Consider the following 26,682-nt stretch of genomic DNA (forward strand, 5'->3'; position numbering starts at 1 on the left):
AGTTTGTCACAGTGTAATTACCTCATCACCTAACTACTCAGCTAGAAGCCTGAACGAGTTTTGTGTTCATTTTTATTACAACTTGGCTAATTAGAGTGACAAAAGGTTGCAGTACAAAACGCATATCAATACAGTGGGCATGATAACACACACCTATACTCTAGCGCTTGGGATGTGGACATCAGAGGATAAGGAGTTAGGCCAGGAGGCAAAGGAGACCCTGTCTCAGAAAGCAAAAAGTGTGTTAAGAAAAAAGAAAAGTGCATACAAGCCCCACACGTGTTACACACGTGACCCTGTTAGCATTTGAGAGGATGAATCGGGAGGTGTGCCATGAATCTGGGGCCAGCCTACCCTACAGAGTGAGTCTCTAACCCAGAATACAACAAGGAAAAGGTATGGAGGACAACAACTAGACATGGGATACTGCCGAGCTACTGCACTGAGACTTACGCCGCATTTCATTGATGACAAACATCGGCTTGATAACGTCCCCAGGGTTGCTAAGTGCCTGGGTAATGTGTGTCTGCATCGTGCACATCATACAAAATCCTTCGGCGTGGCCTGCAACATAATGAGAATCCAGGTGAGCAAATGTGACGGCATGTGACGGAGACCATCGAGGAGGGCAGGTGCTCAGGACGCAGCAACAGTGTCAGCTCCCATGTGTGTGCACTGAGCCTGCTACTGTCATCAGTGTTCACTTAATCCATCTAGGAAGCCTAGGGGATAAGTAGATCCGGACTACTTTAAAATCAAGAGAAGAAATGTACCCAAAGTCTGGTATGTATTAAGCAGCAGATAAAGGTGCCAGGTGTCTCCGTGGAGGAAGGCTGCTCTCTGAGCACACACAGTAGGAACACAGCACTTAGCACACGTGAGGCCCTGCATTCAATTCCTCAGCACTGAAAGGAAAAAAACCACATTCTTCGCACCACAAACAAAAATTAACTAAAGTGGTATTACAGGCTCTTTGTGTAATGTATAAAAGAAAACATAGTAAAAGTATCTCTGACCTCAGACTAGGGAAGGATTTTTTTTATATGTTTGGACACACATGCCAAGAGTAGAGGTCAGAGGGCCACTTGGAGGAGTCAACTTTTTTTTTTTTTTTTTTTTTTTTTTTTGGTTTTTCGAAACAGGGTCTCTCTGTGTAGTCCTGGCTGTCCTGGAACTCACTCTGTAGACCAGGCTGGCCTCGAACTCAGAAATCCACCTGCCTCTGCCTCCCAAGTGCTGGGATTAAAGGAGTGTGCCACCACCGCCCGGCTGAGGAGTCAACTCTTTCCTTTGACAACAGGGGTCCCAGGTACTGAGGTCAGGTTGTCAGGCCTGGAGCAAGCAACCTGACTTTCTGAGTCATCTTGCCAGCTCAAAATTTCTTAATAGAATATTTAAGATATAACTGATTTAAAAAATGAACTACAAATTCTGACAAGAAAAAACACATTTTCCAAAAGACGCTGAGATGAATGAAGATACCTGTGAGACAGGAAAAAACATTTATAAATCTCAATCTATCATTTCCAAAAACTTTATATAAAACCCTCAAAATTCAACATATTGAAAAACTAGTTTTCAGACAGACAAAACTATCTCCACAGGGAACTGCAGCTCAGCTGGCAGACCGCTTGCCTAGGGCGCTGTGACTCCAACTGGCTACACAGCCCTCGGGAAGCCTGGTCACAAGCACCTGTAAGCCCAGGACTCAAGAGTAAAAGCAGGAAGATCAGAAGTGGCTGAGCCTGTCTGGGGCTATATGAGAGTCTATCTCAGGAAAACAACTGAATAGACATTTCATTTCAGCCTAGTAAACATTTAGAGTTCAAATCCCCACAAGAGGTTTCCATCATTACTAACCAGAGACGTGCAGAGAAAAGTCACAACGGTCAGAAGACACTACTAAACATTCCTGAAGGATCTCAGTGGTACAACTGAGGATGGACCATTTGCCTAGCCTCACAGGCATGACATCCTAGTCTCAAGTCCCAGAACCAAAAAAGCCCTGAGCACACTCTTGTGCTGGAAAATGGTGTGAACAGAACTTTTATTCCCTCCTTGCTGGTTCTGAAATGTTTAAAAATTATGTGCCCTGCACAGGATGAAGCCATTTCATTCTTATACATATACCCAAGAGAAAAAAAATATTTGTTTTATGAAGACTTGGTCTTTTGGTCACTTATTGGAGATAGGCTCCCAGGGAATGCAGACTGGCCTGGAGCCCCCTCTGTAGATCTTATCTTGCCTTCAGTTCCCACATGTATAGCTGTGTAACTTGTGACAGCTCCAAACAGGCGTGTACAGGCAACCAACACAATAACGTGGGGTTCATTATGTCAAATCGAGCAAAATGAAACACTATAGATGTTCTAACTCCATATATGCAACATACACAAAAGCAAAAACAATCAAGCTAATCTCTAGTGAAGGGGCAGAGCAGCCAGCTGCCTGGGGCAGAGGAAGGGGGACTGCAAAGAGGCACCAGGAAAATTTTAGATTTGATGAACGTAACAGTGGTCATAGTCTCAAAGATGTATACAAAGTCAACAGCATCAACTTGTGAGCCTAAAAGTACAGGTTTTCTATCAATCACACCTCAGAAGAACTGTGGTGAGGGGTAGAAACGGCAGACAACCTTCACACTAAATGATTTAATTCCAAATTTCATTAGCCAACACTGAGCTGGGCTTCTACTTTGTTAAAAGAAATGTAAAGAAACAGGAATGCCAGGTCACACCTGTGAGGCTGAGGAGAATATTGGACTTGATTTTAAGGCTGGCAGATTACATAGCGAGATAGACAGACAGACAGACAGACACACAGAGAGAGAGACAGAGAGAGACAGAGAGAGAGAGGTAGATAGATAGATCAAGGAATCCCAAATGTCAAAAATTAACAAAATAAGCTTCTTTTAAAAATATTTTACAGATCAAATTAGGTGTGAAACGTTCCTTATGCAACCCAAAACCAATCCTAACGTCCCTCTCACCCTATCCCCCAGGTTCTAAACCAGCAAACCAACTTCTCGATGATCATTTAACTTGGTTTTTTTGTTGATTTTTTTTTTTTTTAATGCAAGCTGAGGATTAAACCTAGGGCCTTATACATGGTAGGTGAGCACACTCCCACTGAGGGAAACACCAAGCCCACGGTCATGTAACGTCAATAACACTGCATGTTCATTTCAGAAGACAGCATTAGGGAAGCAAATCACAGCACTAAAACCATGCACTCAAGAGCACGAGGCACTCACATGTCTTGGAGTGTTCATGGGATAACATGTAATTGGCGAGGGGTGGTGTATAAGTCAGACACTGCAATGCAGCATTGGCAAAACAGGTATTGCCCAAATTCTGGAGCCCAGCGCCAACCCGATGACTTTGTTGCCACTTAAGACAAATCTTTTCAGATGGAAATAGGACCTTTTGAGGAGGAGCAATGCCATCACCTAGGACTTAAAAAAAAGAGAGAGCAAAAAATTAAAAACAAATAAGCGAAAATACACAGCAATGTCTGAGTGTGATCGAGACTCTCCACCTTGTTACTAGCCTGTCACAGGCACTGAGGAGAAGCCCAGAGCCTGGGATGAGATTCATTCCACGTTTACTTGGATTTTTCAACAGATAATTTTCAAGGACATGGGGGTGGGGTGAGTACAAATTAAAGAATCTTCAGACACATAAATCCACCCAAAGCAAAGTGTAGACTTCATTCACACTAGTGAAAAAAATTTTTCTGAGGGCCTGTAAGAGGGCTCAGCAGGTAAGGAACTTGCCACACAAGTGTGATACCTAAGTTTAATCACGGAACCTGCAGCAGAAGCAGAGTCTAATGCTGGGAACTCATCTTCTGACCTCTACATACACACCATCATAACATGGGCATACTCACACATAATAATACAATTTTTAAAAACTAAAGAGAAATCTAAATATTGACTGGATTTATTTGTATTTCTGTGTGTGTGCCACGCCTGTGCACATACAAGCACCATTGCTTGTAAAGGCCAGAAGAGAGTTTAAGACACACACAGACACACACGAGAAGGTTGTCTGTGGGTGGAGGTTCAACTAAGAGGCCATGAATTGTTGGCAGCTGGCTGATGAATGTATGAGTGTATTAGACCTACAACTTTTTCTCACACTTTTTCCTAACAATGGTCTGGAAATGTAGCTCAATTAACAGAATGCTTCCTTAGAATGCAGAGAAGTCCTGGGTTTGATCCCCAGCATCCCCTGTAATCCCAGCATTCAGCAGGTAGAATCAAGAGAATCAAGAAGACAAAACAATCAGGCCAGCTTTGGCTACATAATGAGTTTGAACCAAGATAAAAGTTTATCCTTCAAGAAACTGGGAATTAAAAAAAAAAAAAAATCATATCTGACAACTAAAAATCAATCCATCCTATTTGTGACACATGGTAATAATGATCTGTGGGTAGGTGGGTTGATAAATTAATAAATGCTCATTAGAGGAAAATGAACTAGTGTCAATCTTGAAAACCAATGCCTTCTGAATCATCTGTACAGGAGTTCTTGGCAGGAACTCTGCAGTCATACCTTGATCCTTTGGTGGTGATGGTTTTGATTTTTCAGGTACAGACGAATTAGAATAAACTACAGCACCAGGCACCGGCCCTAATGAAAGTGTATGATTTGAGACATCACTTATTGAAGACACGGCACCCCAGCTGGCAGAGCCTGTGTCCATGTCTTCAGGTGAGACGGCCTCAGAACTGCCAGGCTGGTTCTGACAGGTGGATGGGTCTGAAGGTTCAGTTTTGTCAACTATGGTCATTTTTCAACCCTGCAAAAAACAAAAGGTATATTTGTTTCAAAGGGTAAGAAGAGCAGTCTACTTACTAGTCACTGTATCCTCAAAACTTGTGTCTAGCCAAGTAAAACTATCTTTAAACAAATCACCCAACAAATCTCCAAACATTAGTGGGGTAGGAATGTGGCTCAGTTGGTAGAGGTCTTGCCTGTAACCCCAGCAATGCAAGAGGAAGCAGGAAGATCAAGAGTTCAGTATGAGACTCTGTCTTGGAAGCAGCAGCATCAACACCACCGAAAACCCCTTTCCATACCATATCCCCAAACCATCCGTTTATATTTAGGCACCTCAATTCAGAATTATGTACAGTAAAAACACTTTTTTTAAAAAATCTCTACTGCTTAAAGCTAGGAACAGTCTACACTTTAATATATTTGACTACGTTTTCAATTCATATACCATTTTTCAGGTGGAAAAATCAATTCAATTGCATAAAGAGAATATTTAGCTTTAATTTTTAACTCAAAGTCTAAAATACCATTGTATGAAATTTAGAGTTTTTTTAAAAAAAAATTAGCTAGAGAAAAGTCTTACCAGTGGAAACAAATGCATTTTTCTAAAGAAGTTCAATATATAGTATTTTAACATTTAAAATTAAACCCGTGATTTTACTAACATCAAACTTTGAACACAAATGTGTATTTAAATCTCTGAATCTTATTTTTAAATCTACTAATTGAGCTTTTTTGATGGGCTAGGTATCATATTAATTGCTGAATATTTATTTACTTGCTAAATTTTCATGATAGATCACTGAAAGATCAGCCAAAATTTGCAAGGTCAGTGATTGTGCCAAAACACCCAGCAGGACTGTTGTCTAGCCATTATACAACCTAAGTCAGCAAAGTGCTTTTAGGAATAGTTAGTCCTCAAAATGTCCAGGCAGCCAAATCTCCATGTCACACCTTGAAGAAAACCTTTTAGGAGTTCTCCACTGCCCTCCCTATGTTCTTCACAGCATCTGAACTTAGCCTGCTTCAGTCTCTACAACACTCCTCACATTATGATCCCACCAAAGACTGGGTCCATGTTTAGTCCCTGCTCCCTCTGAGCTCCTGCAGGCTATTCTTTACATATTCTTCTCCATTGTTCTACCTCTGACTAGTTAACACTGCACTTGTCAGGGTTAGAACTCACTCCTCTGGAATGCTTTCTCTGACAATTCCTTTCATTCCAAGACTGGATTAGAAACCCATCCTAAAGGGTTTCCTTGACAATTGCCTTTCACCCCAAGATTGGGTCAGAAACCAATCCTAAAATCTCCGTGCTGATTTCTACAGTAGCATGCTGTAAGAACCTACTCCACCCTACCTAGCATAAGGACAGCTTTCCAAACGTGTTCAACAAATGAATGAAATCACACAAAAAGGAAGGAACTAGTGTTTGCTTTTAGCACCAGCTTGTGCTGAATGATTTATATATGGTACCTCATTTGATTCTTTAAAACCTCTGAATTAAGGAAGTACCTCTAAAATTTTGCCTTTAAAAAAATTCACCACTTTTAAAGTACAAAGCGTAATGGAATACTCATGTACTTGACACTTCACTGAACAGATGTCACCATGTGCTTGGTACTTACAATAAAGTTGTTTCTTGAAAGTTTCAATCTTCTTGTTTACGATTTTTAATTCAAGTGAAGTACAATCTTAACAATGTAGGGACAGTTACATAAAATCAGAAAGTCAAATATCTAACTTGAATAATTAATCAATTGAAGATAAAGCACCTTCACTCACAAGAAAACTTGGGCCAATTATCCAATAAAGTCTATACATATCTCATGCTACAGGCAAAAGAAATTTTATATATATATATATATATATATATATATATATATACATATATATATGTGTATATATATATATATACATATATATATATGTATATATATATATATATAGTGCTGATGAAAGAAAAGGAACAGGAGGGAGAGTTAAAGGAAGAAAGACAAAATTCGTAATAAGGGAAGGCTAGTCTATCCTTATTTAAAACAACATTAATAATAAAATCCCTTGATTTTCCTGGGACAAGCAACCTTTCCATACAATGATTAACAAACAACCAAACAAAACACTGTACTTATTCTAGCAAAGGCACAGGTGATAGGCTTAGGAGATAAATATTAAGAAAAATACAACTCAAGTCATCAATAAGTATGTTATTGTTTTGATTCTGACAAGAATAACAAAATCCATTAATCTTCTTCACTTAGATATTCAGCCAATGAAATCTCGCCCTAAAGATATCAGTGATCAAACTAAACCCCACCTATAATAGAGACCTTTCAACTATATGGTGTAAGTCAGGCTTCATGTGGCTCCTGTTTTCATTCAAGTAAAGCTTCTGAAAGTTAGTGTTCAAACTATGAAAGTTTTCTTTAATCAAAGCTGAGCACCTTTTCATGATATACAAAGTTACAACAGTCCATCTGAATCCTGAATAGGGACCAAAATTGGATGAATGTACAAAACTAAGAACCTTTACTTGCTTATGTCTCTTTTATGATAAGTAAATGCCAGGCTACATGTATCTTTTTCATTTTAAAAAAGAGTATCACTATTTAAACATTGTGTCACTCCACATACACTGAAGAAACTGTTATATTAGAGTTCTTCATAAACAATATTATACAAGTTCTTGTAACATTTCAGTTAAGAAACTTTAAAAAGATACTACTTGGTTTTTAATTGTATTTAGGTAAACAGAAAACCGTAAAACTTTGCAAACTAAATACTTACTGTAGTCTTGAGGCAATGATTACAGAAAAGAAAGTGAAACTGTCCCTGAGTAAAAACAAATAAGTGTAACTCATTATTCACAGACCTAAGCATCTGAATGAGTGACACGGTAAAAGCAGAATGTTTAAACCGCACGCTTTGAAGAAAAGTTATCCTCCATAAACAGCTGTGCGAACCTGGATCCGGTTGTTACTTTGTAAAAGGGGCGTTAACTAGTTTCCCAACACTTTTGTTACTTGAGTGTATTTACTTGAAAGAACCACAAACAAGCAAGTCCTAAGGCCTTCAAATATAAAAGAGCTATTCAACAAAAGTAATCTCAACTGTATTCATTCTAGGGAGGTTAAAGTCCTAGATTGTAAAACTTTGGTCCCGTCAAATTTTCATTTCAAACATCTGAATCAGATCCCTCCCACCCGCCTTTTCCTCCAGGTAAGTTGGTTCTTCGTGCCCCAAAGATAAAGAACCTGAGGGAGGGAAGGTACACTCGGGGTTTTTTTGTTTTGTTTTGGTTTTTTGGAGGGGAAAGAGCTATGGGGCTCCTCCCCCACCCAACAACCCCCCCACCCCCCGCTGTCCGCCTCTCCTTTCGGGTGTCCGCTCCGGCGTGGGCAACTCGGGTGTTCTGCTGAGAAGCCGAGTGGACCGCGCCCGGGTGGGAAAGTTTGTCGGGGTGGGGTGGGGGCAGGGAGGCCAGCCCCGAGCTCCGAGAGGCGCCCTGGAGCCGAAGGTGGCAGCCACGCGGGGGGCGGCGGGCGGGCCCCGGACGCCGGCTACACTGTCCCGGCGTGCACACGCCCACCCCGGCAGCTCCAAACGCGCCGAGCGGCCCGGGAGCTGCCGGCTGCAGCCCGGCCAGAGCAGCGGACCGAGGGGGCGGGCTGGGGCCGGTGGGGGGTGGGAGCGCGGTGGCCATGGCAACCAGGGGGGTCCGGCCCTGCCGGTGCAACCCCAGCACTGCCTTCGCTGCGAGCCCGGCCGCCCTGGCCACCGCCTCCTGCTCTGCGGGCCTGGCCCGGCCGGGCGGCAGCAGCGCCGGTCCCGCAGCCGTGGGGTCCCCGGGCCGCCCGGCGGCTGTAGAGGGGGCGGCGGGCGAGGGGCCGCGCTAGTCCCGGCGGGCCGCAGCCAGCTGAAGGTGGCGGGGCGGCTGAGGCCGCGAAACAGGGACACGCGGCCCAGCCCCACGCCGGGCTGCAGCGGGCGGGAAGGAGGCGGGAGCTTACCTGACCCGGCTCGGCACTCGCTCCATCCCCCTCGGCCGCCGCCGCCGCCGCCGCCGCCGCCGCACACAGCCCAGCCGCCCGGCGGGGGACAATGACGTGCCTCCATCCGGGCACCGCCGCCGCCGCCTCCGGGTCAGCGCCGCACCCGCAGCTCGCCGGCCGGGCCGCCAGGGGGCGCGCCAGGGCCGCACCCGCACGCGCCGCCGCCACGGCCTCTGCCGCCCAGGGGCCGTCGCGCAAGAGGCGCGGCGCGCAGCTAACGGGCCCGGCAAGCGCGGGAGGGGCCGTCGCCCAAGGGCGGCGGGGCGCAGGCTGGCCTCACGCGTGAACTAAGCGCCGCCGGAGAAAGCACACTGATTGGTCCGACGCCCTGATTGGCGGGACGCGTTGATTGGCTGGGTGTCCCGGCATCAGGACGGGGAGGGGCCGCTTCCGTCCAGAGTTCCCGGAGCGGCCCCACCTGGGTCCCTAAAGCTACAGTACACCTGAGTTTTGCATCTCTGGAGACTGATACCTCTCCTGCGCTTGGCCCTGTGGACTACGGCGGCAGGGCCACTGGGCTCCGCGATCTCTGGCTTTTAGACACACGGGCCCTCACGGCGACGGGGGCTCCGCTGTATCTACCTTACGTAGCCCCTCTGGCAAAAGGACAGACCATGCACCCCCATCGACATCTCACTTCAAGCCTTAGCTCTACAGAGGCAACTGGGTGGGTGGGCTCTTGCGCCCCAGACCTACAGTCAAACTTCGTGTCACTTCCTGGATCCAGAGACTGGACTAAGTAGTTGATCCTTGCATTCTTTCCGCCTGTGATACCCATTTAGAACACACCCCTGAAGTGCTTTCACTACTGAGCAGAATCTTTCACCCCTTATACCACTAGTTCACTCCATCCTACTGACGCAAAGAGCTGTGGTCCTGACCACCACCCACTTGCCTTCTCTCTTACTAAGCCTACTCTGCCTCCTCCAGCACTCCACTATGGTTTCACTTTACTGTTGTGGACACCGGTTTTTGTTTTATTTTAAAAGACAGATCAGAGCACATCATTTCCCCTCTTCAGAGTCTTCCTCCGGCCAGAGAAGTAGCTTGGGCATTAAAAGTCCCATTTTAATAATTCCCAGTACAGGTGAGTCTGGGGCAGGAGGATCACAAATTTGAAGGCACCCTGTGCTACATAGGAATTCTCAGTCTCAAAACAACAAAACTCCAACTCCACATTACCTTTTTTCCTTCAGTTGTTCCAGCCACAGCCTGTTACACTAAGATTTTAACATTAGAAAGAGGTCAGGAGCCTAGACCTCCTCATGCTACCCCTGGTAGGTTGGCTATAACATTTCCACTGTGTATTTGGAGAAAACAAACAAAGCCCTCAAGTACTTCGAGGAATTAAAAGGGAGACAGAGAATCCTAGTTGCTCACATTTCTGCATCTGTTAAGATTAACACCACAACTTTCTTTACAAATAAACAGTTAAGAAATTTGCAAAAGGTAAGGTAACCCATGTCTGTGATCCTAGAATTCAGGGAGCTGAGGCAGAAGGATTGTCATGAGTTCAAGCCAGCCTGGACTACAGGGTGAGATCCTGTCTGAAAAATTAGTATATATATATATATATATATATATATATATATATATATATATATATATATATATATATATTAAAATCTAAGTGTGATGGTGTATGTCTGCAATCCAGGTCAACCAAGACTACAGAGTGAGTCCCTGTCTCCAAGAAAATGACAGATTTGTGAGACTAGAACTGACTGGTTCAGTTCTTTGCCTTTTCCAGGTGACTAAGTCCAAATGCTAAGGAACTGAAGAATTACATTTTTATTCAACTAAGCTTTATGGTATTTCAAAACACTTCCCTTTGAAACCACAGAAGTCTCTCCCGCTCCCAGTTGGGATTTATTAAGGGGTTTTGGTGTTTGTTTTTAGAGGCAGGTCTTATTCTATAAACTGGGTTTAAACTCAACAACCTCCACCTCAATCTGCAAGTGCTGGGCTTAGGGGTTTAAATGAGGAAAGAAAGAGAAAATTTGGCCCCAGTGGATGGACATTCTCAAATGGCCCTCAGTTCTAATTTCATTTTACACAAAGGTTGATGTTCCTTGATTCAGGTCACCTTAGCAATCTGACTATGAAAACATTTGTGTGTGTGTGTGTGTGTGTGTCTGATGTCTGAGTGTGTATACTCATATACGTCAAGAGCAGAGGTCAACATCAAGTGGGTTGTTTTTCAACTGCTACCATATTTGCAGATGTGCATGCTCATTGGAAAGCCAACTGTTAACAGCTCCTGTATTGTGTGTGTGCGTGTGTTCGAGTACGTGCATGCTCTTGTATGTATGCAGGTAGATTCACCTGTGTTTGTGTGTGTGGAGAACAGAGGTCATCTGGCATCTTCATACATCACACTGAACTGAGAGCTTGGTTAGATGGTGTCCACCAAGCTCCTGAGATGCACATGATGTCCTACGCTGTGCCCCCTCTCTCCTCCCCAGCAGCGTAAGGACACTGCAGCATCTACAGAAGACCGCTGCAACTGTGCCTGAAGCCCTGTTCCTGCTGTGAGCACTTCAGGTTGTCTGCCACGGCCTTGGAAAGCAGCTCTCCTGAAGTGAAGAGTGCATTCTAGAAGGTCATGCAGGCATCTCAGAGCTAAGAGAATTGCCTACTTGCAATTCTTGCCATATCCACCACTCTGGAAAATAGAAATAGGCTATGGCTGGATCACTCCCTTTCTGAGGGCAGACTTTTTTGAGAAAGGGTATCTTATAGTCCTGACTGGCCAAGAACTGGCTATGTAGCTGACTTTGAGCTGATCTTCCTGCACCAATCTCAGGAGAACTGGGATAACTGGAGTACACAATCATGCCCAGCATCCATGGTGTGTGTGTGTGTGTGTGTGTGTGTGTGTGTGTGTGTGTGTGTGTATGTGTGTGTGTGTGTTGCCAGAGGAGAACTTCAGGCATCATTAGATGCTATTGCCTTTTTTTTTTTTTGAGTCACTGGCCTGGAACATGCTAAGAAGGCTGGACTGGTTAGCCAGAAAAAGAACTTTACTGAAGAATCAATGGACAGACCATTGAAATGACTAAGCAGTTTGAAAAGGTGCTTGCTAAAAGCCTGAGTTAAGGTCTGAGTTAGATTTCTGGGACCAACGTAGTGGAAGGAGAGAAATAATCTCAGTTTTTCTGTGATCTCTACCACAAGCATGCTACAGTATACGTGCAACCCCCAACACTAAATACATGTAAAAAATTTCAATAAAGGACCCATCTCCTTCATCCAATGTTATATTTATTGGGACAGGGTCTCACTTTGTGGCCCAGGCTAGCCTAGATCTCAAAGCAATCCTCCTGCCTCAGCCCCCTGAATGATGGGTATGCAAATATGAAGCACTAGATGTAACTTACACTGGGGGAGGGCACATTACACCTTGTATCCTATGACATTTGACATCATCTAAACCAACTTTGAAGATTTTGGAAGGCTTCTCCCTCCTAAAAAAGCTGACTCTGCTGAAAGACAGTTTCTATACCAGGAGAATATCTTCCATCCACAAAGCAAACTAGCTGAGGCTCTATTCACAGAAGTATCCTTACCCCACTCACCGTCAAACATATATGCTGCTACCACTAAGTCATGAAAAGCAAGTGGCAGGCAGCTATGTCTCCACTAACATTATCACAACTTGCCAGTGCTAACTTGCCTAACTACCTAGGTTGCTTTTAATCAAAAACACCAGTAAAGATTATTCCTAAGACTCTCCCCAAATCCCACTATTATTATTGTTGTTGCTGACAGTGCAGGCTAGTCCTGGAATACCCTGAGCATCTTGAGTTTGGGGATTATAAGCCCATACCACACACTGAGTTTTGTCTTCATTCTAATGCTTATTCCAACCTGGGAGCCACCTGGCCCTACTGGCATACATCAAGACCCTGTGGAGTAGAGAGAGCTGCCGTTACTTCCTTCCAGATCTCCGTCAGATTGCTACCTGGAGCTATAATGTCTTTATCACCCCACTTCTAACCTCTGCATCCTTAATAAGTGACAAGTGTCTGGAAAGGGGGCAGTGGAGGCACAGGGCAGCAGACACACTGAGTGTTCAACCTACCTCAACAACTGAAGGAGGTAATGTACGAGACTTGAGAAGTTTTCCTCAACTGGGGAGATCCAATCAGTTGGAAGCCAGCAATAGACTTAACCCTGAGGGTCAGAGGTCTTGGGACCTGATGGTGTTGGTCCTGAGGGCTGCCTTCACCACTGAGTCTCTAGAAGCAGAGAGGTGGGCTTGTCATTAAGAAGGATGACTCAGCAGGTAAAGGGCGTTGCCTCTAAGCTTGATGACCTGAATTCCATCCCTACGATAGTGGGAGATAAGTGCTGTAAGCTGTCCTCCAACCTCCCAGCACACTATAAATGTAATATGGTTGTGTTGTTGTTGTTAATGTAATAAGTTTTTGTTTTTTTTAAGGAAGATACTAGGACTATGGAACCTCTTAGTTTAGAGGGTAGAGTGATTCCCTAGAATGCAGAGACCCATTGGCTCCCTCTCTATAAACAAATCAAGGGCAAACAGTAGCTTGGACCTGTAATGCTAGCACTCCTGAAGGAAGGAAGTGACACTTCAGTTCAGAATTCAGCCTCATTGTGAGCAGCGCAGTGAGTCCATGGACATCCTACATGCTCACATGAGAAGATGAAACATTCAAGGCTCTGCCCCAGAATCTCTGCTCATTCACTTTTAGGTATTATAAGTATCTTGAGGAAGGTCGGGGAGGGAGAGAGGTGCCAGTGGACAGCCTCTGGTGTTATCCCTGACCTTTCATCTTAAAAAAAAAAGTGTGTTTTTATGTGGATGATTATTTTGCCTGCATGTGTTTATGTATACTGCGAGCACTCCTGGTGCCTGCAGGGGCCAGAAGGAAGCACCAGGTCAGGAGTTGCAGGTAACGTACTGCCTTATGGATGATGGGAGCTGAACCAAGGTCCTCTAGTAGAGCAGTGAGTGTTCTTTTCCACTGAGCCATCTCTCTGGCCCCACCTTTCACCCTTTTTAAGGCAGTCTCTTGCTATCTACTGTATGTGCTAAGCTAACTGCCCACCAGCTTCCAGACTGTTTCTGGTCTCTGCCTGCCTTCTACAGTAATGAACCTAAAGTACTGGCAATCACCTCAGCTTTGGCAAGCTTAAAATGAAATATAAAACTCAGGTCCTCATGCTTGTTGAGCAAAGTTTTTACCCATAAGTTCATCTTCCCAGCTCTTCCTAATCCCCACTTTTGATGGCCTATGCTAATCTGGAACATCCAATGTTGCCTGAAGCTGCTGAGTCTTGGAGTTCCATGCCTATTGTGTTGTGTTGAGACCTCAGTCTGATATATGCCACTTCAGCCATCCTGGGACCTCACCTTGACCCTGTTCCTGGTGTGATGCAATGTCCTCTCTTGCTAGGATTTGTGACTGTATGACCATATCCTAACAAGTCTCCTTCCAGTGCCCTCCTGAGGCTTCTAAAGAGTGAACTGAGATCCTGCTTTGACATCTATCTACACCCTTTGAACTCAGCAGACATCTAGGAAAAGGGAGATGGAAGCATGCTACAGCAGACACACCAAGTGTCCAGCTTACCTCAAGAATTACAGGGAGTAATGTGGGAGATGAAGAATTCCCCTCAACTGGGGAGGAGATTTCCCTTCAGGTCAGAGGTCTTGGGACCTGGTGGCCTTGGTCCCTATGGGGTGACCTCACCAATAAGTCTCCTAGGAGCAAAAATACAAGATTATTATCAAGAGTTGGTAAGATGGCTCAGGAATAAAGGTGTTTGCTGCAATACCAGACTACTCAGGTTTGATGTGTAAGACCCAAGTGGGTCTCCCAGAGTGAAAGGGGGACAGTGAGCACTCCCTGACATTGCAAACTGTATAGAGCACACAAAGTAATAAAACATTTTAACAAAAGATATTAGACTATCAAATAAATTCAGTAGTCATTAGAATATCAAATAAAGGGGGCTAAAGGGAGAAACACTGGACACAAGAGAAGCCAAGAGTCTAACCTCAAAAAGTAGGGAATGTAACTTGGGAGGCTTAGAGAGGAGAACTCCAATTGGTGGGGGCTGGCAGCAAACTTGACCCCAAGGGTCCTGAAACCTGCTGATATAGGGCCCTACTGCCTATGACAAAAGAGAAATGATTGTCATTAGGATAGTTCTTAGGAACAAGGCAGATGGTTTAACTGATAAAGGCACCTGCCACCAGTCGGGATCTGCATAGTGGAAAGAGAAAACAGAACCCTAGAAGTTGTCTTCCGCCTTCCCATATACTCATAGAGTGATAACACATAATAAAGAATTAAAAGGAGTTAGATATTCTAACAAAAGATATTAGGAGTGAGCAGCATTGGCAGAGTGGTATCCTAGCATTCAGGAAGCCACAGGTCCTTTCTCCAGCACCAAACTAGCACTCTGAACATGGACACAGCTGAATCAGGGGTTCCAAGTCACCAGTGATGGCCATGCCTCATGGTTAGTGAGACCATGAGATGTTGCTCTCAGAATCTCTGCTCATACTTTTGAACCTTCTTCTGTGTTGGTTGGAGGGTGGTGACTTGTGTGCTGTGTAGTAGTGGATGTGTGGAGAGGACAGGCATCTTCCAGTGCTGGTCCTCACTCTCTACTCTTTAGAGTCAGGCTTTCCCCTCTACTATATGCACCCGGATCCTTGTCCCGTGAGTTTACAGACAATCTCCTGTGTCTGCCTGCTTTCTTGTAAGAAGAGAATGTGAGTACTGATGTCCCCCCTGGCTGCCTACCAGGCCTTGGCATGTGTACTTGGGACTCATATCAGATCTTAGGCTGCATGTAACCACTTAGTGCACTTATCAAACTACCCCGATGCTCCCATTTCTGATAGCCCAGCTAGCCTGAAAAAACAGGTTTTCCTTGTTTTTCCTACTTGAGCCTCAGAAGTGTTAGGATTACCTGCCCACACCCTAAAATGCTACCTTGAGCCTCCCCTCCTCTGAGATCTTGTCTTACACCACTTGATCCAACTTACAGATTCCCTGATATCAGGCCTGGCAGGGGGACGCCTTCTCTCTTGGCGGGTCAGTGACTGTATAATCACCCTCCTTCCAGGTCTCCTCTAGGTCACTGAGGCTGTAAGGTTATCATCACCCCAGCTCTACCATCTCCATCTACTAATATACACTGCAGGTGTCTAAGAAAGGTGTTGAGGGCATAGAAGACAGAAGATAAGACAAGTTCTAACTCACCCAGGAGATAAGAGATGTAACATGGAGATCCGCAGGGGAGCTCCAAACGGTGAGGATGGGCAATGGACTTGACCCAAAGGGTCAGAGGTCCTTGGATCTGATGACCCTGGTCCCTGCTGGCCGAGCACGCTGAGCCTCCTGGAGCAGAGAGGAAGTTTCCTCATTAAAAGGGCTCTTAGAGGTGCTGTGAGATGGTTTAGCAGATGAAGGTGCTTTCCAGCAGCCCAACTGTTCAATCTCCAGGTTCCACATGGTAAAAGGAGAGGAAAGACCCACACATTGTCCTCTACCTTCTCCTACACAGTCCCAGGCACTCAAGAGCCTGTACACACAGAGTAAACAATACATACAAACACTTTTGACTTGGGAATAAATTAAGTTGGCAAAGTACTAGGCAAGCCAACAAGAAGCCACGGGTCCTCTGAGAGTGGAAGCATCTGCATCAGTTCAGTGTCCTCTTTTGCAATATAAGTACTTGGCCAAGACCATGAGATGTCATCGAGGGGTCCTCTCAGATACTCTGCTCGCCTCCCTGTTAATGTTGAGAGTTCACTGGAGAGATTGTAACTTGTGTAGTGTGTGGTGTGGGAGGACATAGGCATCCTCAGAGATCATCACCATCAGTTTTTGATGGTTGCTTGTTCTCTGCTGCATATACAAGGCTAGCTTCCTACTGGGCTCTCAGGTACTCTCTGATGTCTGCATGCATTCTGGTCAGAGGACAGCTGGGGGTACTGACATCCACTACCTGCCAGGCTGTTGCATGTATTATTGGGACTCAGGTCAAGTCTTCACATTTGTTCAACAACAATTCTATGAATTAATCCATTTCCCTTGCTCTCCTATTTGTGATTGTCCAGCCTAGATTGGAATACACTTGTTTCTCTGACTGACTTCAACTGGTAAATCACTTGCCTGGGCCTTATGTTGGAATTATAGGCTCGAGCCACCTCCTTTGGCTTTTAGTCCTGCCTTCCGCTATTTGATCCTCTGGGGCATGTAGACATCTTCTTTCTGAGTGGAACTATGAGTTTATGACCACATTTCCTCAGGGTCACCTTCATGTCACAGTACATTTTTCAACAAAAGACAAGACACATAGACTTAGAAATAAGGTCAGCTGGCAGAGAGCTGGCCAAGAGTGGAGAGATCCAGGAATTCCTTCTCTGCACAAAATAAATGGCGCATGGTGGATCAGCCTGCCATCCTAGTTTCCTGAAGGTGTAGACAGCGGGAACAAAAGTGTCATCTTTCATGACCTGCTGAAGCCTTGCTACCATATATTGTTTCATGAAAAACGAGGAACTCCATGACAAACTCTCCTGCAGAATCCACTCATTTTTTTTTTAAACTTGTGTTTGGGGCAATAGTTGCGATTGTGCTATTGGGCATGTGGGGGTGCACATAACATCCACAGGTATTGGTCCTCACTGTGCATCTTTCTAGTTTTGGGACCTCTTGATCTCTGTTGCAGAGGCTACCTGTCCCATGGGATTCTAGATACTCTCTTACATCTGCCAGCCATCTGGTCACAGAGAGCTGGAGAACTGGTGTCCACGATCCGCTCATTCTCCTTTTTAATCTTTTGTATGGTTTTGAGGGATGGCTGTGACATGTTCCACAGTGGTTCCTTGGCATGTTGGTCCTGTCAGCCATAATATATACATACATACATACATACATACATACATACATACTGTTAGATGTTTTAACAAAGACGACATCTGGACTTGAAACTAAAGTCAGCTGGTAGAGAGCTGGGGAAGCATGGAGGGAACCATGAGCTCTCTCTCCTAGCACCAAGGAAATGGTATATGCTAGCGCAGCCTGTAATAGTATCTTCCTGAAGGTGGAGGCCCCTAGAATATGAGTTCATCTTTGCTGAGTTCCTGACTATCATGTATGGCTACATGAAACAAAGAAATGCCATTAAGGATCTGCCTGAGACTCTTAGATAATCTCCATGTTTTAAAGGCAGATGAGGCATGACGCACTTGTATAGACACAGACCATCTTTACTGTTACCACTTTTAGGTAGCGGCTCCTGAGAGCTGCTCTACAAGCTAGTTTACTTGCCCCACCAACTTCAAGACAGTTTCTTATATCTGCCTTCCATCTTCCCATAGGGAGCCGAGAGTACAGAAACTTCTACCCATTGGGCTTTTACATGTTTTCTGGGAACTCAACCCCTGGTTAGTGCTTATTGTCAAGCAATTTGCCCATTAAGACTCTTCCCAAGTGATTTCCTTACCCATCGACATCCCCACCCTCTTTTTGAAAGTCCAGGCTAGCCTGGAACACTGTACATTGACTTGATTGACTTCAGCCTAGTCAGTCTCCTGTGTGAGCACCTGAGTGACAGGATTAGATGCCCATATCACTACATGTTCTTGTGGCCCTCAGTCTTGTCTATGTCACTTGATCCAATCTGGGAATTCCCCCTGGCCCTGCCTGGCATGTAGCTGCTCCGCTTCCAGGTGGTACTGACTGGAGTGTTCAAGGTCCTTTAAGATTGTTCCTCCCAAGGTTGTTTGTTCTTTATGAACTAGGTGGTAACCTTAGACATCTGTAATACACTACTGGTGTCTAAGAAAGGTGCTGGGCATGTATAAGATAGAATATAATCCAAGAGCATCTGACTCACCTCAAGAAATAGGGAAAGTAGTGTGGAGAATTTTACTGCAGGGAAGCTCCAAGGATTCAGGGGTTGAAGTAAACTTGACCTCAAGGATCAGAGGTCCTGGGACCTGCTGACCTAGGTCTCTATAGGCCAAGCACTCCAGTGAGCCTTCTGGGAACAAAGGGGGATGTTTCTTTTCTATGGGCCTGCAAAAGATATTTTAGGAGATAAAAGCTCTCACCACCACCACCCAGCTTGACTATCTGAGTTTGATGCTCAAGTTCAAGTAGGAGAGAAGAGATTTCTGAAAGTTGTCCTCTACCTTGTGGTGTAGATATAGCTGTGCATGCACAGAATAATAAATGCAATAAAATGTTTTTAATAAATGATATTAAGTGGGGAATAAACTCAATGAATACAGTATTAGCTTATAATACAGGAAGTCATGAGTCCTCTCCCCAACATTAAATATAAAGGGAACAAATTAGATCAAGACTATCATCTTAGCATTCCTGAAACTGGGTGAGCCTGAATCTGGGTTCAATGTCACCCTAGTGATAGACTGAGATCCTGACCACCCTATATGGCTATATGATGCTATGAAATTCCATTAAACACTCTCCATAAGAATCTGAGGGAGGGAGGTGTGTGTGTGTCTCATGTCAACCTCAGGTGTTGGTTCTGTTTCCCTTTTTTGACATAAAATCTCTTGATCTCAGCTGCATCGAGCAGGATACCTGATTCTACATAGTCTCCTTGATTCCTGTTGGCCCCTTACCATGGGGCAGCTGGAGTGAAAGTATGTGCTGTGCACTGGGCTTTTCCCTGTTTTCTTGAAACTTGAACCATACACTTGTTACCAAGCACTTTGCCCATTAAGCCATCTCTGATGTGCTTTCTTCCCTCCTTTTGAAACTCCAGGCTAGCACTTCCTGTTTCTCCCGAGTGTCCAGACTATGCAGGTAGAGGTTCACACACTGCTGTTGGCCCTCAGTCTTCTCTTCCACCACTTTGTGCAGTTTGAGTGACATCTGTCATTGTGTAACCATCTTCCTTACAGGCCTCCTTCATGTCCATACCTGTGGCTGCAAAGTCCTTATCATCTCACCTCTGAGATCTGCGGTCTTAATACCCTCCAGGCTTCTAAGAAAGGCTTTGGGAGGGTATGAGATAAAAGATAAGCAGTATGTCTAATTTACATAAAGAGATAAGGAAGTTGGGAGACTTGGAGAATCCTCTTCCTGCAGGGGAGCTCCTCCTGGTGGGATACCAGTGAGGCCAGTAATAGACCTGACCCCAAGGGTCAGAGGTCCTGTGACCTGCTGACCTAGGTCACTACTAGCCAGGCATACCAATGAGCCTCCTTGGAACAAAAATGTGAGACTGTTATTGAAAAACTATATTTGTATTTGGGGACAGTGAGATGGCTCAGAAGATAAAGTCTTTTGCCAGCAGTATAACTACTTAAATGGATCACCCAGACCCCTGAGCCCTCATGGTAGCAGGAAAGAACTGACAACTACGAGTTGTTCTCAGATCTACCTAGGTAAGTCACAGTGTGTACCTGGGTGCACACAATCAATGTAATACAAAACTGTTTTCAAGAGAAGCTGTTAGATAAACTCTGTGCAGTGCTAGCCTAGCCCAACACTGCATGGAGGGCACACAGTTGGCCTGTAATCATAGCTTCCAGAAGGGAAGGTAGCTGCATCTAGAGTTCAAGAGACATCTATGGCCACACACTGGGTTCTTGACCACCCCACACAGCTATGTGAGGCTCTAAAGTATCATTTAAAGGCTCCCCTTGGACTGTGTTCATCTTTTAATCTTTGTGTCTGTGCTAAGTTGGGGTTCTCTTATGCCATGAGTGTGGAGGCCACAACTTCCTGGTGCTGGTCCTCACCTTCCACCATTCCTCATGCTAGGTCTCTGTTTCTCTGCCGTGTTTACCAGTTTAGATGTGTTGAAAGCTTCCAGATAGCCTGTTTCTGCCTGACATCCTGCCCTGGGGAGCTGGGAGTGTGCTGCCTCCTCAGCTTTTACATACCTTCTTGGGACTCAAACTCAGGTCCTCATGCTTGTTTTGTGAGCACTTTACCCATGGAATCATGTCCTCGCCCCTCCTGTTTCCCTTCTGAGAGGCTTGGACAGCTTGGGATGCTCTAGTCCCTAAGCTGACTTCTACCTGACACTTCTCTGCGCCCCCGAAGGTGGAGATTGCAGCCCCACAACAAGATGTGCTACTTTTGGCTTTCATTCCTGTCTCCTGCTAGTTTTTGCAATCTGGGACTTCTATGTGACCCCGCCTGCCATGGAGCAACCCCCTCATGGGTAGGATCTGTGACACTATAAGCATCTTCCAAGTTTCCTTCAGGTGTTCTGCAGTAAGAACTTTATCATACCACCTGCAACATCTTTGTACACTTCAAGGTTTCTAGAAAAGGGGGCTGCAAGGAAAAAAAATAAGTCAAGGGTCTAGCTGACCTCAAGAAATAGGGAGAGTAACTTAGGAAGCTTGGAGAAGTAAGTCTCTTGCTGCAGAGGAATGCCAGTAGGTGCAATAGGGCTGGATAAGGGACTGAACCTAGAGGGTCAGGGGAGTTGGGACCAGAACACTGAGGTCCTTGTATGCCTCCTAAGAGAATAGTGAAGGATTGACATTAAGAAAGGATATTGGGGAGAGCTGGTGAGATGGCTCAGCAGTTAAGACCAATGGCTACTGTTGCAGAGGACCCAGGTTTCATTCCGAGCACCCATACAGTGGCTCACACCTGCCTGTAATTCTTTTTCAGGGGATCTGATGCCCTGTTCTAAACTCCACAGGGACCAGGCAGGTGATGAGCAGATAGGTGCATACAGAACACTCATATATATAAATAAAGATGTTTGTAAACAGGATATTAGGAGTTGGCCAGATCCTCAGCATCTAAACCTTTCTGCCCATGTTCCTGACCACTCAGGCTTCATCCGTGGATGCACACAATGCAAAGAAATAACTGATACATCGAGGTCGACTTTCATACCCAGGTGTGCTAAGCACACAGGACATAAAAACAATCAATCCATAAAGAATTTGGGGATAAAAGGGGGTATTGGCTCTAGGGAATAAACTCAGCTATCAGTGCTAGCTGCCATGCATGAAGTGATGAGGTCCAACTCAGCATGGCATCAAGGGCACACAGTAGTTCAGGCATAAAGCCTTGGCATTCCTGAAGGTAGGGGAGCAGGATGGGGAGTTTAGTGTCCTCCTTGGGGACATGGTGACTCAGTAGGCATCCTATATGGCTACATGAAATTAGGAAAAGGCATTAAAGGCTCTCCCTTGGAATATTATCTCATCTTTGCAGTTTGTAAGTTTGTACCCTTTTGTGTGTGTCACTGTGGGTCCATTGGGCCCACAGATATGTGTGTGTGTATATGTGTGTTCTATGTGTATGTCTGAGATAGAAAGCAAGAGTGGTCATCCTCTGCCCAGGGCTGGCTAGCTAGTCCAGTAACTTAAAGATTCCCACCTCATTCTTTCTACCATCTCATCAAAAGCGTGATAGGAGTCTCGATTAGTTATACTTCAGGCTTTACTTGTGTTCTTGGATGCAAACACAGGTCCTTATGCTCACTGGGAAATCCTCAAGCCATCTCACCAGAGTACTCTAGACCTCTGTTTTGAGTGTACAGGGTCCCCTGGACCATCCTATATTTCCCAGGATGAACAGGGGCTTCATGTCCCTCTTGAGCCTGCTGTGTACTGAGGATTACACACTCACACCACTGCATGCTCATCCTTGTGTTTCCCACATGATGTCACCAGAGACTCCCCATTGAAGGGCAACATGTGGGACATGTGGCATATGTGCATCCTCCATCCAAGGCTGCTTCAAGCCCCACTCAGGCTGTAGGGCCTTTACCTTTCCACATACCACATCCTCACCCTCAGCACCCTGCAGGCATCTCAGAAAGGGGCTAGAGGACCACAGGACAAAAGATAAGCCAAGTGTCTAACTCACCTCAAGAAATAGGGGAGAAACTTGGGAGGCTTGGAGAAGTCTCCAGCAGGGGAGATCCAATGGGTGTGGGGAGGCCAGTACTGGACTTGACCCAGAGCGTCAGTGGTCTTCAGACCTGATGTCCTGGGTCTCTACCGAACAGGCACACCAATGGGCCTCCTAGGAGCAAAGATTAAGGACTGTCATTAAGAAAGGACATTAGGAGTGAGTGAGTAGTTCAGTTGATAAAGGCTTTTGCTCCCAGCCCAAGTTCTGGTGTGAACTGTGCCTCTTCTCAAGACCCACAAGGGAGCAGACACCTAACACCCACAAGTTGTCCTCAGACAAGTTGTCCCCACCCGTGTATGTGCAGTTATGAAGATGCTGGGTTCACACCTTGAACAATCCATGGAATACAAATAACTTTAATAATAAAACCAGCCATAGTGTTAATAGGGAATGCCTTTAGTTGGCAGATTGCTAGTCTGTTATGCAGGAAGTCACTGGTTCCCTGCTCAGTACTGAGAAGCACATGGTGGCGCAGGCCTGTGATCCTGGCACTCTCAAAGGTGGCAGCGGAGGACACAGCAGTTTAAACTCCTCCACTGACATACAGCGAGGCCCTGGCAGCCCCACGTTTTCAGGAAGCCTAGAGGAGCCATTAACAGCTCTTCCTCAGAATCTCCACTCATTCTGCCTCACGTCATTAGTTGTACTTGTGTGTGTCTCCACACGCATAGACACACACAAATTCAACCGTGAGTAGGCACATCATGTCTCATGACAATATCTGGAGGACACTGGGCATCATAGGATGGGATTCTACCCTTGCTCCCTTTGATCCAGTCCCTGTGCTCTGTGGAGTTTTCCCAGTTAGCTGTCCTGTGAGCTCCTAGACTTTCATTTCTGCCTCCCAGGTGGACACAGAGAAAGAGAAGAGTACCATTTTGCCTGTTTTCCTAGAACTCAAATTTGGGTCCTCATGCTGGCTGGAAATTGTCTTACTCATTAAAGCCATCTCCACAGCACCCTCTCTCCTTCATTGCTGAGGGTCCAGGCAAGCCCCAGATTTTGTGGTTTCTAGGCAAATATATAAATAGTAAGGTAATATCTAAATAGTAAATCTCTGTTGGGCTATCATATTCACCGCCTTCAACACATGTTCTCTTGGCCATCATTCTTGTCTTTTACAACTCTTGGCCCATCCAAATCTTTTCCCTCCTGCCACCACAAGAGCCCCTCCTTCTACATGTGGGATCTGTGAGTGTGGAACCATCTTCCTTCCAAGGCTTCTCCAGACCCTCCTGGGGCTGAAAGGTCTTTACCATCCTACCGTCAACATCTGCAACTGCAAGACTCTTCAGACGTCTTAGAAAGGAGCTGGGGGTGGGGGGCAGGAGACAGATGTTAATCCAAGTATCCCACTCACCTCAAGAAATAGGGGAGTAACTTGGGAGGCCTGTAGAAGTCTCCTCCTATAGGGGAGCTCCAGTGAGTGGTAGGGTGGAAATGGACTTGACCCAGAGGGCCAGAGGTCCTAAGACCTGACGGCCTTGGTCCTTACTGCCCGGGCAAACCAATGAGCCTCCTAGGAGAAAGATGCAGGCTTGTCACCAACATAATATATTGGGCTAGTAAGATGGTCATTAAATTAGGGCTTTTACTGCCACACTTTACCAGTCTTTTGACCCTCAAGAACCTTATGGTGCAATGTGCAATTCCCACGCAGTAGGTGTGACCCACATAGCTGCTTCATTTCACACTAGCACACCCTTCCTGCCCCCAATATACACATATTGTAAAATGTTTTTATGAAAGGAAAAGTCACCATGATAACATTAAGGTCAGTTGATACAGAGCTGCTTAGCATGCTGTGGGTCATTTACTCCTTCCCAGACTTGCATATAGGGCACATAGAGCTTACTTGTGAGAGTCTAGCTCTCCCAGAGACAGAGGCAATTAATCACTAGTTTAATGTTAACACAGTGAATTTAACAATCCTGCTACATGGGACTATGAAATGTCATTAGAAGCTCTCCATCAGAATCTCATCTCATTTCCATACTCTTCTGTGTGCTGACAAACACACGGCCTGGCTCGTCTTAATGGATGCCATAGGAATTTAGCTGGGGTGGTCCCCAGTGACTAACTTTTCTGAAACAAAGTCTCTTCTTCAATATGTAATTCAGAATAGATGCACACATGATTCCACACAGGCTTCCTTCTCTACTATTGCACCATAGAACTGCTGGCCTATGGTGATCCCTCGGTTTTTAATGTGCCGTGCGCACTCAGACTGCATCCTCAAGCTTGCTGTGAAGGGACTTTCTGTGCTTTAAAGCATCTCACCAGTGTTCTCCATCACCTTGTGTTTGCGACATGGGACATCTTCTGTCCCCGCAACTGGCCTGGATTTCGTACATCGTTTGCCTGCAGATGCTTACCGCTAACATTCTTCATCTTTGCATTGCTTTTGGACCCCTTTTTGACTCAACCTGAGATTCCCTGTCTGCCAGGGGACCCCCTCCTTATATAGATATGACTATCTAACCATACCCCCAGTCTCCTTTACCTCCTCTCCTGCTGCTGTAAGGTCTTTGCCTCCCACTTCTTGGCATTTACATGTTTAGTATGCTTGTAGAATATCTATGTGAGGTAGTGCAGGAACCTAGTATGTGTGTCAGGCCAAGCGTGTAACTCACCTCAAGCTATGGATGAAGGTAACTTGGAAGCTCTGGAGAAATCTACTGCAGGGGAGATCTTCCTGGTGTGGGTCCAGTAATGGACTTAACAACAAGGGTCAGAGGTCCTGGGACCTGATGATATTGGTCCCTACTGTCCACACACACCAACAAGTCTACTAGGAACAAATATTTGAAAGTGCATTAAGTATCTTAAATCAGTCATATCACCCATTTTATTTTTAAAGTCATTTTATAATTTTGTCGTCATGCATGTCTGTGTGCACACATGCCACAGTACACATGGAGGCCAGAAGACAGGTTACAAAGGTTGTTTCTGTCCTTTTACCACGTGGGTCCTGGGACTCAAAATCAGGTCATCAGGCTTGTCAGCCAACATCACTGCTCACTACCATCTCTCTGGTCCTCTTGCCCCATTTTTATAGTGTTCACTTACTGGGTATGAAACCTTGGTGTGTCCGTTTCTTGGTCCTGTAGTGTGCACATATGTCCCATGCATACACTCATTTTCACGCATGTATTGTAACCAACGTAAGACACTTCATCCTTTATTACTCTCCACCTTGCTTTTTTAAGAGGCCCTCTCACTAAATCTGAAGCTCACTATTTTGGCTATGCCTGTCTTTGTCCCTCTTTATTTCTGAGCATGTGTACCCGTACCTGGCTTTTACATGAGCGTTGGGGATTTGATCTCATGTCCTCTTGCTTGTGCTCTGATTACTCTTATTGAGTGAACCATCTCCCCAGCCCCCAAACCTTGGTTTTACAAGCATCACAGAAATTTTCTGCAGGACCCCATTTCTTCCCAGCACGCTTGAAGGTGCTAGCTGGTGTGTCTGATTTGCAAGGCTATCTTCTGTTCCTGTGTTGTCAGCCCCGCTCACCCTTAGGTTATGTAATTCTCAGGTCATACAGTCCCTATGAGACTATGTTTTAGTTGTCCTTTGACTTTTCATGTTTTAGCTTCTAGGTTTAGCTGATCACAATCAAATAATGAGTGTGAGTCAGTGTGCCTGGGGATGAAGGGGTTTCCTTGGTTGATGGACTTGCCTATGTAAAAGTCGATGTAAGAAGGTAGGAGGCCTCTCTTGGTGCTTTGTTTGGATGTCACTGGACAAAAATTACATATGAAAAATATATGTATAATTCCTCATGGTTTTGCAAGTGTGTAAACCCAGTACTTGGGAGATGCACACCAAAGGATGAAGAGTTCAAGTTTTTTGTCCACTACAGCCTAGGTTACATGACACCCTATTTCTAAAGCATCAACAGAGAAAGGCATTTCTGAGTGGGACTG

General features: G+C 45.2%; 1 protein-coding gene across 5 annotated transcripts in view; it reads right to left on the reverse strand.

Annotated features, from left to right (window-relative positions):
- Positions 1–25,543, reverse strand: part of Usp42 (ubiquitin specific peptidase 42) — a 39,352-nt gene extending 13,809 nt beyond the window's left edge. For 3 of the 5 annotated variants that reach the window (XM_076923606.1, XM_076923610.1, XM_076923609.1), the window contains exons 1-4: positions 8,795–8,943; positions 4,560–4,806; positions 3,254–3,454; positions 454–564 (exon numbers count right to left, since the gene is read on the reverse strand). In XM_076923606.1, coding sequence (XP_076779721.1) covers positions 454–564; positions 3,254–3,454; positions 4,560–4,797 — 550 coding nt within the window. In that variant the 5' untranslated portion in view covers positions 4,798–4,806; positions 8,795–8,943. Of the gene's footprint in view, positions 1–453; positions 565–3,253; positions 3,455–4,559; positions 4,807–7,571; positions 7,593–8,794; positions 8,944–12,920; positions 13,078–14,436; positions 14,568–16,080; positions 16,219–22,704; positions 22,864–24,112; positions 24,272–25,385 lie in introns of those variants that run through there. The other 2 variants (XM_076923607.1, XM_076923608.1) reach the window with 2 other exon arrangements.
- Positions 25,544–26,682: the final 1,139 nt, after the last annotated feature.

The sequence above is a fragment of the Arvicanthis niloticus genome, chromosome 24, assembly GCF_011762505.2.
Source record: "Arvicanthis niloticus isolate mArvNil1 chromosome 24, mArvNil1.pat.X, whole genome shotgun sequence".
Lineage (NCBI taxonomy): Eukaryota > Metazoa > Chordata > Mammalia > Rodentia > Muridae > Arvicanthis > Arvicanthis niloticus.